General features: G+C 34.7%; 1 protein-coding gene across 3 annotated transcripts; it reads right to left on the reverse strand.

Annotated features, from left to right (window-relative positions):
• Positions 1-721: 721 nt before the first annotated feature.
• Positions 722-15449, reverse strand: LOC119772224. Of its 3 annotated transcripts, XM_038268563.1 has the most exons (6): positions 15333-15449; positions 2714-2728; positions 2312-2629; positions 2124-2214; positions 1185-1293; positions 737-1057 (listed from the first exon to the last, which is right to left on the reverse strand). In XM_038268563.1, exons 1-6 carry the CDS (start codon positions 15391-15393, stop codon positions 929-931), a joined length of 723 nt encoding a protein of 240 aa, XP_038124491.1. In that variant the 5' UTR covers positions 15394-15449; the 3' UTR covers positions 737-928. The 3 variants fall into 3 exon arrangements, with proteins under 3 accessions (XP_038124490.1, XP_038124491.1, XP_038124489.1); XM_038268562.1 differs by lacking the exon at positions 15333-15449 and having other exon boundaries at positions 722-1057; positions 1185-1275; positions 2714-2827; XM_038268561.1 differs by lacking the exon at positions 15333-15449 and having other exon boundaries at positions 739-1057; positions 2714-2827.
• Positions 15450-16323: the final 874 nt, after the last annotated feature.

Consider the following 16323-nt stretch of genomic DNA (forward strand, 5'->3'; position numbering starts at 1 on the left):
TTAACTGGACCATAGTACCTATCATTGATAGGAAGCTGCAGCCCCATACCAGAAAAAGATGAACTGGGTCTGCAACCTTTCATATCCAAAGAGCCGTTTTGCCCAGAGTACGACCAAATAAAAGTTGTTTAGAGCCGCAAATAATACCATGACTTTTTCTAGAAAACCTTTTTTTTAAAAGCTTGTATAGGAAATTAGTTGTTGCCATCTCAAACAATCAATTCATATATTTTTAATGTTAAAACATATAATTCTCAAGCTAATTCATAGAGAAATGTCTCTGAAAATATATTTCTGGTTCTTTTAAACTCATTCTCTTCCATCTTATAAAAAACGCTAAAGCTATTGATACCGGTATATATTATAGTAAATTATTTAGCTCTTTATATACATTTTAGCCAGTATTAAGAGCCGGTGGAGAGGGTCCAAAGAGCCATATGTGGCTCCGGAGCCGCAGGTTGCAGACCCCTGCCCTAGATGAAGCGATTACTGAATGAGAGAAGAACTTTCTCAGTATATACAGTATAAGCATAATAGGAAGAGAATTCCTTGTTTTACAGCATAAAATGCTTTAAACGGACATATGCCCTTTGCTGGAAAAATAATTAAGCTCCCTCTTGACTAAAATTGTCAAGACTGCTGAGCTTGAACTTTGAAGGAGTGTGAGTTGTAAAGTATTTATTGCTATAGATTGTTTTTTGGGAAATTGCAATAATACATTTACAGAACAGAAGGGGAGGGAAAATCCTCCTGAGGTACTTCATAATAAAAAATAAAAAAAACACAGCAGAATGTAATAATTCATTTACATTTCCATAATATAAAAAAGAAAATCAAAAGCAGAAATATTTATATATAAATATATATTAAAGTCTTTGAGCTTGTAAATGTGTACAAATGTATCATTTTATAAACTGGATCTTGCTCTTTATGTGTTATTTAATTCAGAGGTTTCTCTTCTGCTTTTTTTTCTTAAGGTGATTTGAGATGCCGCTTGATCTTCCTTACCAATTCTCTTCCGTGTTGGTTTAGCTTTGGAATGTGAAGGAATTGCTTCCTACCAAATATAAAAAGAGGGAAATAAAATTAAATTAAGAAAAAACAAAAAAACAAACAAATATTGAGCAAGAAATAAAACACTCTATTAAGAATACAAATTGACCAACAAATAAAACTCCCCTAACCTTTTCTCCAAGCTGAACAGTATACTCCGTGCAGCTAAAGATACTGCTGTTACTCAGATTCCAGGTTCGGTCTCTGGTTTTGTTCTTCTTGCTTAGACAAAATGATACGCTGTGAATTAGAATCAAAACATTAATCTTTAATGCAATTTCTTGGTGCTAGTTTGTAAAATAAACAAGTATGAGAACAGTGGTTTTAAGTATATGGGAGCTTAGAAGTCATAGTTTGCTAAACTTGACTATTTTAAGAGGGAAAGATTGTGTAAAACAGATGAACACTGTGCCTTAGACTTAAGTCAACATTATCATGTGTCTAATATTATATTTACAATGATGCTGGCATGTTTTTACCCCTATGGTCTTTGATTAATGCAGCTCATTTTTATAACCATTTATGTTCTAAGCTATGAAACATAATCAACAAAATAATATTTATGATGCTATTTATATGCAATAATTATTTTTATATTAATGATAGCAATACTATTTTTAATGATAATAATAATAATTGTAATGGTTAAATTCCAGTGCACTTTAAATGTGTAGAATTGGCACAAAATCACAACTAATGCAGAATAACAATCTATAGGGGAATATTTTTCATGTTTTTTTTAATAACACTACAAGCTTTTATGATTGCTCTCTACATTTTATTGCTCTCATAGTCACATCATTGCATTTTATGTAAAGTGGTGTGGAAAGATTTAATTTTAAAATCCTTTTTCCTGGCTATAAATGTAAATTTAAAAATGGTAAATCAAAACTGCATCGCATTCATCAATTATTGAAGGGGTAAAAATAAATCAGAGATCAATTAACTTATATATGAAACTAATTTGACACACAATGTTGTAACATAACTGAATGTTATAGTAAACATGATCAACTCCTGAGCTGCAGCTCTTCAACTGAACAGCAAGCAGTGAATTAGATATAACTCACCTACAGAGGCAGACAGCTAATGCAGTGCAACATAAAAGCAACCCCAGGGCAGATGATAGTGTGAATGTAACGTACTCTGAGAAACTGATTTCTGGAAATAAACAAACAGATCATCAACACAGCTCATAGTTTAAACTTTAACCATCACAGTATGTATTGCAGTACGTACCATTTTCGGTAACTGATACCGTTTTGGGTCTCCAGTACTGTTAAGTTCCATGTCATACTGTTAATGCCTTTTTTGCCAGTTGTGTTGCAAGTATAAACTCCGGCATCATCATGCTGAACACAAATAATATTAAGAGTAGACGGCATGTTTGCTTCTATTCTCAGTCTGTTAGAGGAGAAATTTGAAAATGTTTGATTAAAGGAAGTTGAGTAAATAAAATAAGGTCTGTCTTTGGTCCATAGGATAAACGTTGAGTCTAAGTTGGATATGTTGCAAATGAATAAAACTGAATCTCCTCTTGATACCAGAACATCTCTGTGGTCTTTTATGGCAGGCGCTGAAATGGAAGAAAACAAATAAGCAAATTAGAGAACATTATAGTTTAACCATCATGCATCACAAACATAAATCTCAACTGTACCTGCAAAGATGCAGCCTGTATTGAGGAGCTGAATGAAGAGCAGCGCAGCTTGTTTCAGGATGAACATGATGACCGTCGGACAGTGAGAGACAGGCTGGAACATTGTTGTCTGCTTTAAATGTTGCTGCAGAGGAGGTGGTGTAAAAAGGAAGTGGTTAGTTGCTGTTTGGTTGAAGTTAAAGTTGCATGTATTACCTTGCTGGGTTTGAGGAAAATAATTTTTTATTTTATATATATATATATATATATATATATATATATATATATATATATATATATATATATATATATATATATATATATATATATATATATATATATATATATATATATATATATATTTAGAAATATATATAAATAAATTGTTAGTAGCATGTGTTTCCTTTAGAAAGAGATGCAGAGAACCTGAGAAGTAGGAATCTTGGCAAAAAGGTTCCATTATTGATAACTTAAGAGCAGTTCTGTGTTTGGGCTACAGGTGGAAATATTAGAAAACTCTGTCATGCCCCACTGACACTGGACTTTTTTAACTGTGTGTTAGCCATATGGCCTCCTCCTTTAGGCAGGGGCAGATTTAGGAAATTTGGGGCCCTAGGCAAAGACAGGCGGGGGGCCCTCTGAATTTAGAAGACTACACATAAAAACAGACCCATTATACAGATACAGAAACTTTATTAGAATAGACATACATTATTTGTTCTACTTTTTGTCCCTCTCTTCTTGTCCTTTTTATTGTTGTTTTCCTCTCTATGTTTTGTACTCAGCTTACTTTGTATGCTATCTCAAAAGAACTGAAAGACCTTTTCCAAGCACTGAGCTCACTTAACGGATTGTTCCTTCCTGTGTTTCCAAAAAAGTGACGGCAAAAGTAAATAACATAGTCCTTCTTTTTGCTGTAGTCAAGCCATGGTCTGCTTATTTGTTCTCCATTTTTCATTTGTATGAAATAATAGCTGCATGAATCATGACAGCAGGGGGATGGGGATGGCTTTACGCACTTTATGTTATAAGTGTTGTGATGGCATTTTAGCGAAAGGATTTTTTTCAAAACAATAATTAATGTGCATAAATACGAAATTGTTATATTAACAATACATGTAAACAGAGTTTATGGGGCCCCCACGAACTTGGGGCCATGGCAACTGCCTAGTATTGCTAAATTGTAAATACCCCCTTTGCTTTAGGTAACTGAAAATGCTTGACGCATTTTGAATTCGTGAAGTGAGACTTGGAAAAACTTTTATCTTACAGCTTTGAGTGTTTTTTTTTATTTACTGGTGCTATCTATATTTGAGGTCAGCTGAAAGTAAACAGAACTGAAAAAGAGAGCGGAGGATGTGAAGGGACTGAAACCTGTGAAGGCAACAGAAAGAAATAATGCCTCCTGACATGGGCACTGGGCTTTACCCCTGCGCCACTGTTTCAGTTCTCAAAAATGTAAATTGAACTGTTTATAAATTTTTAGATCTAGATTATGTCCAGAGTAGTTGATACTGTAGGATTCATTAAATCTATAGATCTATCTATCTATCTATCTATCTATCTATCTATCTATCTATCTATCTATCTATCTATCTATCTATCTATCTATCTATCTATCTATCTATCTATCTATCTATCTATCTATCTATCTATCTATCTATCTATCTATCTATCTATCTATCTATCTATCTATCTATCTATCTATCTATCTATCTATCTATCTATCTATCTATCTATCTATCTATCTATCTATCCAATGCTACTCGACTCTTGCGACTCGACCTGTTTTCACCCACAAAACATGTGCGCTGTGGCGGGAGATGGTGAGCAAATGCACTTCCTTTCACCTCAGGTTGCTGCCTAGCTGCGCCCTGGGCCATCCTATACGTTTGTATTGCAGAGGAGTTACTGTGCATGTACAACTTTCAACGAGAGTCAAAGGGCAAAGATGTTTGCTTCCTAGGGCGGAAACATATCACCAATCTGACGAAAAATGTGTATGAAAAATGAACTTAACTGACACTTTATTCATCATTAGATTACATATTTATCTTATACATCTAAAAAATATATATCAATATATTTCGAACTATTTTAAAATATTAATATTAATTAAAATATTTTTTTATTCAGGGTCATTCTGCGCCCTATCGCCCTCTATTGGCCAGTCGCCACTGGTTTCAGAGATACATTTCTTTATGGATTGACCATCTAGATTCCTTCTTTTGTTTGGTGCAAACATGAGGCCAATGCTTTCGTGTAAATTCAACTATTGCGGAGAAGTCTTTCTGATGGTCTTAGAGAAACTAGAATTTACTAAATGTACTAAAAAGCAACGAAATTCACTCTCTTCATTTAACCATCCCTTTGGGAAGCAGCGTGGGGTTAAGGGTCTTGCTCAGGGAACGTGATTGGCAGTCTGTGTGGGTGGGGCTTGAACTCAAAACTTCTGAGATCCAAGTGCAATGTCCATATCACTAGGCCACCAAGACATACAGTGTATATATCCGACTCTGTTGCATTTCAAAAAAAAAAAAAAAGCAATCAAACCCATCAATGCATAAAATGTTTAATATATTTAGAAAGTAAAACAAATTAATTAAAGATAACTAGCCTTGTCCAGTATCCCTGGGTCTGAATGATTGTCATCCATGACTATCTGAAAGCAGTGGCATTGCTCCAGGATTGTGCCATTGGATTGTACTCCTGCAGGATCAAAGGCTTTTATGTTCCATGTATTTTCTTGTCCTTCAATTCTGGATCTCAGAGGCTTGAATGCATATCTTAAAGTCATGCCTTTTGTATGCTGACCACCAGGAAGGTGTTGCAGATGATTTCCCCAACTGACTGGTTTACTTCAATCAGCCTGACAAATGCTTACATTCATGTCTTCATTGCTTTGCATCACCGGGGGGTTTTCTGCTTTTCATTTTAGAGGAGACTTTTTAAGTTCAGGGTCCAACTGTTTGGACTTATGTTTATCATGGTAATTCATTGGTTAAGTGCCTTCAAAGTTGGCTATTTCTTGATAAACTGACTACACATTTGACAATCACCTTCATTGGTTACTGCTGCCGCTGGTCGAACAAGGCACTGCAGCTGTACACAACCCACCCCTCAACAAGCTCAAAATGTACTGGTTAGGTAGTTGGGCCAGTGAAAGTGAATTTAACAAGAAAATTGTGTATGAAAACTGTCCCTGGGTTTTTTAAAAGTCCAAATCTTCGTCTTCTTGATTCTACTGCCGGCTGGCAGACAGCAATGTAGTGCATTACCTCTACCGCCCAGTGAGTAGTGTGGACCTGGAAAAACTTTTTAGATAAAAAAGAAAATACTATATTAATTTAACTAATCCAGATGTCAATAAATTACAAAAACAGACTTATAGCTTATACCAAAATCATTTTGCCTTAAAATATATACAGTATATTATACAGTTCTTTTTATCTGTTCAAGACTTCACACTAATTCTGTACTTCGTTTTAATTTCCCCACAGCTGTAATGTTAAGTTATGTTCTTTATGGCTGTAGTCTAGTTATTTTCTTCTTCTGATTTTTTTTTTCCTTTCCAATAATCTTTCAGTCTTCACCAACAATTCTTTCTAATATGTAAAACAATCATCCTTTTTTTTCTTCATAATGTTTTCATCTTTTTTCTTGGATCTTTCTTTTGATAATTCTTTTATTCTCTTATTTTCTAGTATCAATTCTTATATCACTTTTATGTGCAGGAATGGAGTGAAACTACATTGTTAACCCCATTATCTGAAAACGACATAGTTTTTCTTTTAACTTCATTACACTGATAATGAACCTGAATCTAATTATGTTACAGCACTTAGAAGTCACACGATTTCAATCAATTCTACTGAAAGTAGTGATGCCATCATATCTGCTTTTTAAAAACACATTCATTTAATATTTTTCCCCTACAGTATATCAATTTCAAACTCTGGAACTATTACTACTACTCATTTTTGTTCTAATTGATACTGCAATGCATGTGTAAGTTTTATCAGTTATAAAACTGCTGTACATATATTATCATACTGCTACTGAATTGCATATATGCTTTTTATCTCTACTTTTTATTTTTAATATTTTCAGAGTCATCAGGTAGAGTCCATGGTTGTATCATTGATAAAGGCACATCTGGACTAATGTTTAAATTAATTAACTTATAATACTGTTGGTTTTTGATTCTCCTACCACATGAATTATTATATGCCCTTTTTTCACTTCTGATTAGACATGTGTAGGATGTCTTTGTGTCATTACAATATCAACCCAGTAGTTAAATCCTTCTAAATGTTAATGGAATTTAACTCACTTCCACCTGTAAAGATGCGGATTTCTAAATTATAACACCATAATCAACTGTAGTCCTAATGAGATTTATGTAAATTAAAATTTTAAGCTTGTCTATCTGCTCCTCATTCATCTCATTATATTCAATATCTTTTTAGTTTTCAAAGAACTTTCTCTCCAGTATTGCTTTTCATCAAACCATATTACCTCATTGAAGTCCCTGCTTTTATAGGTTTAGTTTTACCTCTTGATTTCTTTCTGTGTAAAAAGGAATATTTTTGGTGTATCAACTGAAGATCCATTTATGTGTCTTTGTAAAATCTTAGAGGATTGCTTTTTGTATCTTTGCAACAGCAAATTTATTATTCTTCCATGGTTCCAAATAGCTCTATCTGCAAAAAGAGAGTAGCCTAAATAATTATCCATTCCTTTAAATCAATGATTTATCATGACTGAACATCATTCTCTGAAAGAAAAGTATTCATTCTGTTGAAAAGTTCACGAACCAGTTTTTTTTCCGGATTTTTATCAACTTTATTATTAATCCTTCTTTCCAATCCATATCATAAGTTTTATCTAGAACAAGGGTGGGCAATTCCAGTTCCTGAGGGCTGGTGTCTTGCAAGTTTTACATCCACCCTTTGTCCAACACACCTGAAGCAAATGACTGAGTTACCTCCTCAGTATGGGATAAGTTCTGTTGAACCAAAGGCACATACAAACGTTGAAGGATACCAGCCCTGGAATTGCCCACCCTTGATCTAGAAAGACAACCAAAACATTTTCTTAATTTAATTTAACTTTTACTACCATACCGCAACCCTAGAATATTTTTTGGGTCCAATTGCATCCATAGTGTTCCATCCTCATCTAAAACTATATTGGTACTTAGACAAGTATCCCTTGGATTCAATAAGTCTTTAGTTTACAAGTTTATCAATACATTTACTCAGGTATGATATTAGTTATTAGTTGGCCAATAGTTTTGTGGTTTTAAGTCATCTTAACCCAGTTTTGATATTGGAACCATTACAGCTGCTTTCCAACTAGGTTGGCCATTTCTATAGCACCAAAAAGGAGGACATTATGCGGCATATCAATGAATTACTGAGGTGTACATAAGAATCAGGTAAAGTCACATTTATAGTACAAGTCTTAGTAGTTTAAAGAGGATGCTTGTGTAGCTAAATAGAACAAAATATTAAAGAAATGTAAAAAAGAATTGGTTCCCAACATTTGTATTTATTTAATACACTGTGGTGTTTAAAAAGTAACCACTGAGATGAATCTTTAAAGTGCAGAATACCACAAACCATAAGATGTGTGGACCTAAACGTTAAAAAAATCTTTTTAACAAAAAACATTCATAATAAAATAGCATAATACACTTTTAAACAACGAAAGAGATTGTAGAAAACACATTCAACTGCTCTAAAAGTATAGCTTTATTTTTAAGAGTCTCAGTCTTTTGGGAACTTATCTTAAGTGTCTGTGTGTGCAGCAGACCTGTCTTTATGGTCATCCCTTCAGCAATGGGCGAATCTCTGAAATCCACTTTCAAGTCACAGTTTACACTTCCATAGGACTAGTGACTAGTGTTTTATAGTATAGTCCACCTTGTCGCTCTGCACAAGTTCTTTTAGCATCCAGGGGTGACAAAACTTAATGTAAAAGCCAACATTGAAGAGTTCGCTGCTGCACGTTTATTACTTTTATGTTAATCCGTACTCGCATGCCGTTCAATTGCAACTTGAATCTCCACTACCTTTGGTCATAATTCACGCTCTTTTGTCCATTCTGGGTTAAACGACGTCCAGGCTTTGACAGGAAGCTAACTTTAATACTTAGCATCAGTAATTCTGATCCTTGTTTACTTTTGTAAACAATGACAAGCAGATCTTTATCTGACACGCCGCCACTCTTAGCCAATCATCTGTTAGATCAGATAGTGATGCATTTTTGATGATTGGATATTGTGCTGCAGCCCAGCAAAAAAATAAAAATAAAATAAAAATCTGCTCTACAAGCCTAGTGCCTCATAAAGGAAGACAAATACATGTCCGGCTGGATGCAGCGCCGGACGCCGGACAGTGCAATGAAAATCTGGACTGTCCGCCCTAAAGCCATCTGGACACCCCATTTCCAATTTCAATGGAGTTTTCTATATTTTTATGTTCTATTGTTTAAATCTGACAATATTAACATTGAATAGTTTAACTATCATTTTAAAATGTGTTAGTTCCTTCTCTGGAGTTGACATCTTTAATTCCCCAGGGCTTGTTTTGTTTAAACTATTAAAACATGTATTCCTGATTATTAGCTCTTTGTAGCTCTACCCTATTGTCATGGTTTTGGTTTTGTTCAAGTTTTATTTTGAGTTTTCATTGGTGTTATTTTGATTCTTGTATTCTAGGTATTTTTTATTGTATTTGAATTCTTGGATATTTCCTGTTTACCCTCTTGTGTCAGTCTCATTTTCCCTAGCTCCCTTCTTGCCTCTGTTCACACCTGCTCCCAGTATGCTAATTAGGCTGGTTTGTCGTCATTACTTTGCCCCCGTCTTGTACTGAGGATTCTTGGTTTTGAGCATTTGGGGATTTTTGTGGATTAATGTTTTAGATTTTTGAACTTTTGGTTAATTAAACATTCAAGTACCCACCTTAAGCTTTGTGTCTGCATTTGGGCCCTGTAAAACCTCCACCTCCCCCACTGTGACACCTATTTTCACTCTTTACCAGTATTACTTGAAGTATGTGTTGTTGTTTCTTTTTTTTTTTTGTACAAATGTTTGTGCCAGCATTGCTGCTTCTTCATTGATATTAGCTGTTGTTCTCAAAAGCTTCAACTTTTTGTACAGTGTTCGTATTCTGCCAAAAGTCCAAACACAGTACATTCTTCTACCACATTACAGGGGAACAGAACACCTCGCCTGTTCAGCCAGGCCAACAATTCCCTCTTACGGCCCTCCTTTCATTGACAGGTATCGGGTATTACAGGCTAGCAAAGAACCCAAACGACTCCCATTTCTAAGGGGCGGACCTGCTGGTCAGATTCACTTTGCATGTTTTCTGAGCCAAAACAAGGCTTTGTTTTTGGTCCACTGTATAAAGCCTCAAACTCAACGCTATTTCTCACATTTTGAATTGAAAAAGCTTCCTGGATAGGAAGCGAAACATCTTTAAACTTGGAAACAAAGTCCAGTAGATTATTTTTTTTTTTTACTTTTTTGGAACTCCTATGAGCAGCTTCACTTCAAACAGACGCACATTAGCTCTTCCTCACATACATGTTTAGCAAGTTATATGTGCAAATAAAATACGAGGCCCCAATGTCTTATTCCTTCTCTACGCAAGTGTGGTTTGATTTCCGATGCATACAGCTTCTCTCATCCTCGTGTGTTGACCTGTTTTTGTGCACTCATGTCCAGAGATGGGAAGTAACAAAGTACAAATACTTCGTTACTGTACTCAAGTAGATTTTTCTGATATTTTTACTTTACTACTTATTTTTATGGCGACTTTTTACTTCTACTCCTTACATTTTTACACAAATATCTGTACTTTCTACTCCTTACATTTTAAAAACTTGGCTCGTTACTTTAGTTTTGAATCATTTCAATGGAGTTACCGTTATTATTTTTCACGTCATCAATGCCAAATTCAATCTAATTAGATGGGAATCTACGTTGCATTTGACGCACCACTACAAGATGAATCGACAGATTCGGCGGTATTCATTCGCGGCAAATCATTGCAGCTTGGTGGCGGTGGCGTTAGCATAGTAGCATGGACGACGAGATGATTGAAAATGAACACAACGGAGATCTAGTCCTATTGGCAGACATCCATTTAAAATGTAGGCAACGGCATGAAAAAAGTGGTTTCTACTTTTACTTTTATACTTTAAGTAAATTTACAAGCCTGTACTTTGTTACTTTTACTTGAGTAAAGAAGTTTAATCAGTACTTCCACTTTTACCAGAGTATTTTTTAACACAAGTATCTGTACTTTTACTCAAGTACGGAAAGTGAGTACTTTTGCCATCTCTGCTCATGTCACCTTCTGTCACGGCGTTACCCACAGGACAAACCAACCTGCCTGTGATTTGCTACTTCTCACGAAATCCTGCCTCTTGTGGCTGTACTTTTCTTCCTACTAGCAAAGCAAAGTCTGTTACTGCAGTTCAGAGAGCATTAATAATGAACATAGATGAAAAGGGGGAGACGCTGAAATCTCTCTTGCCAAAGGGCTATACTTATGTCCCTGGCCAATGTAGGGCTAACATATTTCTTTGTGTTGCCATTTCCCACAGTGGGGTGGTACACCATTATGACAATATGGGCCCTCGCAACACATATCACATTGTCACATTTAAGTACTGATTAAACAGCCTTAACAGTTGATAAACAAATGTACCAAACATTGACATCTGGATCAATGTTGTCATTCCACTGCTCTGCCTTGGTGCAGAACTGGTTTCAACACAGTTTACAGTTCTAGATCTCTGGCTAGATCCAGCTAGGCAGAGAGATATGTATGTAATGTTTGATTTATTCTATTCAGATTACTTTTTGATTTCTGCTTTGAATTTCCAATACTTTGGGTGTGCTGCGTTGGGACATATTTTGTTGTGATTGTCTAAGTTGACTGATTTGGGATATATTAAGAGAAGTATATCGCATTTTTAATAGTATGCAGCATTGATTTTGGGTTTTTGATAATTTACCATGGTGTATATTTTCACTTTCTCTGGGTATTTCACTTATAGCAGTCTTCTCACTGAGAGTCAAAATTGACGTGTTTAAAGTTAAACACTGTTGTGTGTAACTGGTTCAAACAGAACTGAGCTTTGTGAAATGTGTTTCATAAGGTAACAGAATTCTAGATTTAGACTGAAACAATTATAAACTGTAAATTGCTATCCCAGTTTTTTTCTCTCCAAATAACCTAATGTGGGTTCTATTAGGTTAGAGGAATGTGGAGGCCATCTAGTGGTCCAAATAAGAACTACAACAACACTCCAAACCAGACAACTGACTGAATAATTGAGGACTGAAAATGGGCAAATAACAGTATTTTGTATTCAGACTAAAGTTATAGGAAAACTCAGCTGAAATCTGGATAAAGTCATTTAAAGTAAAGGCTTTAAAGGCATTGTAATGTTTTTTTTTACTGATTACATAATATGCTTCCTTGTAAGTATACTGAGAAAAATAGAATCAAACTTTGTCTTTAAATGTGGATGTTGATTAAGTGTTTAGAAGATGAAGTGGTTAGATATATTTTTTAAAGACTTCTGGCGCATCAAGCAAGATGAAGCCTTAACCCTCACTTGGTTAACAGTTAATTAAGACAACTTTTTGATTATGAAGCTAATTACAAGTTTCATAATCTAGATAAATAATTAATCACTTTGCTATATCTTCCTGGATTGCAAGAAAAGGAACAGTCATAAACAATATATAAAACTGTTATTAAATTTCCTTTATTTCAATAACTCAATTTACAGAGTAAATATAATCTAAGACTATTTTTAAGTTTATTATTATCATTTTCTGTTAGCAGGTAAAGAAAATACAGCATTTGAAATAATATTTTATCAGACTGTTGAAACACTTTATTATAGAAAGGTTGGATTGATGCACACATATTGAATACTTGCTTGAATATTAATTTGTTGAAAGATAGATTTTGATCTACAAAAGCTACACATTTTCTAATTCTTTGAATTAGATTGCACTGACTGACAAGTTTAGAACTTCTCGATTCACAAATGGGGCCTCCATGTGGGTACAAAAGCCTGGGGCCCTAAAAATAAACCCATCTCTATTGCTTCTGCTATTGCAAAATTGAGCCAATCAATAACTGTATAACCAGGATGAATTTAATCCAGATATCAGTGAATTGAAAACTATAAAAACCCAGCAAACACACTGTTTCCAACTTCCCCTTAAAGGTTCAACTACTACTTAAATTTCCAATTAATATTAAGCAGTTATAATTGGTATACTGTAAAGATAAAATATTTAACTTCTTTTCAGAGGACCACCTAACCAGAAAAGTTTTAATTGTACTATAACGGTTATAGATAGGAAGTCCAGCTCTATACCAGAAGAAGATAAAGAGATTTTGGAATGAGAGAAGGACTGCCCCAATATATAGGAACAGGAGATGAATTCATTGTGTTATTGCATAAAAAGCTTTAAACTCATACAAGCACAGTGCTGGAAAAAAAAAATCTCTTGACTCGCCTGCCACTATGAATTTAAGAGTGTAACTTGCAAATTGTTTTTACTGCAACTGGAAAAAAAAAAAAAGTTAAACGTTGCTAAGATCCCTTTGCAGAACAGAAAGAGGGAAAAGCATCCTATTATTAGGAGATTTTCACAGCAGAATATAAAGAGATGATCTGAGCATCCTTGTCACTTTTCCTCCATGTTGCAGCTTTGATATGTGAAAGTGCTGCTGCCTAACAAATAAAAAAAAAGGAAATGCTTAAATTAAGAACAATAAAAACAAGAAGGAATAGCTGTGAAAACCAATCAACCAGCAAAACTTCTCTAACCTTTTCTCCACGCTGAACAGTATACTCCACACAGCTAAAGATACCGCCCTTGTTCGGATCCCAGGTTTGGCCTCTGGTTCTGTTCTTCCTGCTAAAATAAAATGATAACCTGAGGATTTAACAAAAAGATTTAACTTCAATACAATTTCCTTGGTGCTCATTGGTAAAATAAACTAACAAGTATGTGTTTTCAAGAATATTCGAGACTTACATACATATCCGTTTGCAAAATAAGGCTATTTTAAAGACTAAACATTTGTAAGACTGTTTTGAAAATAGATGTATTCTCTGTCAGAAATTTCATGTATGTACTGAAAAACAACCAATCCCTGCCCACAAGCTTTTATAATCTGCAATAACAATTTATAGGAAAATATTTTCCACTTGTTTTTGTGACACTGTTCATGCTTTTATAATCTCCCTCTAGCTTACATTTGTTTCATGGTCCCATTATTGCATCTTATGCAAATGCATTTTAATTATTCATATTCTAAAATAAATCAACATAATTTCCAGCGATGTGGAAAGATTAAATGTTAAAATCCTGTTTTTTGGGTGTAAAAAATATCTGCATCCTATTAATAATCATGGAAGGGGGGCCAAATAAATCATAGATGAATTAGCTTATATATAAAACTAATGTGACACACAATGTTGTAACATAACTGAATGTTATAGTAAACATTATCAACTCCTGAGCTGCAGCTCTTCAACCAAACAGCAAGCAGTGAATTAGATATAACTCACCTACAGAGGCAGACAGCTAATGCAGTGCAACATAAAAGCAACCCCAGGGCAGGTGATAGTGAGAATGTAATGTACTGTGAGAAAGGGATTTCTGGAAATAAACAGATCATCTACACAGCTCACAGTTTAACCTTTAACCATCATAGTATGTACTGCAGTACGTACCATTTTGGGTCTCCAGTACTGTTAAGTTCCATGTTATACTGCCAAAGCCTCTACCACCAGTTATGCTGCATGTATAAAATCCGGCATCATCGTGCTGAACGCTAACAATATTAAGAGTAGACGGCATGTTTGCTTCTATTCTCAGTCTGTTAGAGGAGAAATCTGAAAAAGTTTCATTAAAAGAGGTTGAGTTAATAAAGAAAGGTCTGTCATTGGTCCATAGGATAAACTTTGTGTTTATGTTGGAAATGTTGCAGATGAACAAAACTGAGTCTCCTCTTGATACCAGAACATCTCTGTGGTCTTCTATGATAGGCACTGACATGGAGGAAAACAAATTAGAGAATATTTCAATTTAATAAAAAAAATAAAAATAAAAATAAAAAACAGAACATTTTCATTTAAAAATCCCCCAGAAGTGTTCAGTAAGTGATCTACATACAGTTTTGTTTCTCCAGTACTGCTAAGTTCCATGTTATACTGTTAATGCCTTTTTTGCCTGTTATGTTGCATGTATAAAGTCCGGCATCATCATGCTGAACACTAACAATATAAAGAGTAGACGGCATGTTTGCCTCTATTCTCAGTCTGTTAGAGGAGAAATTTGAAAACTTTTGATTAAAGTAGAATGAGTAAATAAAAAAAGGTCTGTCTTTGGTCCACAGGGTAAACATTGTGTTTAAGTTGGAAATGTTGCAGATGAACAAAACTGAGTCTCCTCTTGATACCAGAACATCTCTGTGGTCTTCTATGATAGGCACTGAAATGGAAGAAAACAAATAAGCAAATTACAGAACATCTTAGTTTAAACATCACTGATCACAAACATGATTCTGCTCTTTACCTGCAAAGCCTGTATTGATGAGCTGAATGAAGAGCAGAGCAGCTTGTTTTAGGCTGAACATGATGACCATCAGACAGTGAGAGACAGGCTGGAACTTTGTTGTCTGCTTTAAATGTTGCTGCAGAGGAGGTGCTGAAAAAAGGAAGTGGTTATTTGCTGTTTGAAGTTTAAGCTGCAAGTATTACCTTGCTGGGTTTGAGAATAATTAATGCTTTAGTCATATACACAGTTGTTATAAGTAGACTAACATCTTAAGTCCCCAGATTTACTTTTCTTTAGACAAAATGTCTTGTTAAAATAATCTGCTAATTGCATGTTTTCCACTTCAGTAATAGATGCAGAGAACCTGCATAATCAGAATCTAACAGGTTGTTCACAAAGAAGTGTAAACTTTAGGGCTGTTTGGCTTAATTAGTATTTTACTGGTAAAATGTTAGTCATAATAATGTTAGTTAATTAATGGCAGATTAATTATTGAGCAGTTTGCAATAAATAGCATATTTAATGTTTTAATTATTTGTCAGACAACTAAATAAATGTTATATTTATATTTCTCCATATTGCTCTCCATATACTTTAGAGATCATTGTGGAAATCGTCTTGCAACACCCCCCCCCCCCCCCCCCCCCCCCCCCAATTTGTATCTCGCGACCTCCCTGGGATCCCGTGCCCCACCACTTTTTAGAATCCCTGCTTTGGATAATAACTTGCATATTTGATTCATTTTGTATTCATCAATTGAGACTTTGAAAACTCATTTTTCTTCAAAGCTCTGAGTGTTTCTGTTCTTATTCACAGATTGTTTTTTTTGTTTGTTTTTTGTTTTTTTTTGCATTATCTTTATTTGAATGTCAGCTAAAAGAAAACAGAGTCGAGAAAGAGCGAGGTAGACAAGCAAGTCAGGATTGAAATAGGCTTTACCCCCTCCCCGCTGTTTCCGATTTTAAAACCTGACTTGCTTGTCTACCTCGCTCTTTCTCAACTCTGTTTTCTTTTAGCT

The sequence above is a fragment of the Cyprinodon tularosa genome, unplaced genomic scaffold (assembly GCF_016077235.1).
Source record: "Cyprinodon tularosa strain WSP-4 unplaced genomic scaffold, ASM1607723v1 ctg702, whole genome shotgun sequence".
Lineage (NCBI taxonomy): Eukaryota > Metazoa > Chordata > Actinopteri > Cyprinodontiformes > Cyprinodontidae > Cyprinodon > Cyprinodon tularosa.

Bases quoted from the DNA above. Each gene is read 5' to 3' on its own strand.
- LOC119772224 (XM_038268561.1), bottom strand. From the start codon at position 2,816: ATGTTCCAGCCTGTCTCTCACTGTCCGACGGTCATCATGTTCATCCTG. The intron at 2,630-2,713 runs GTACAGTTGAGA...CTTCCATTTCAG, and splicing joins TACAGGCTGCATCTTTGCAG to CGCCTGCCATAAAAGACCAC. The intron at 2,215-2,311 runs GTATCAGTTACC...GTTTATTTCCAG, and splicing joins AGTACTGGAGACCCAAAACG to AAATCAGTTTCTCAGAGTAC.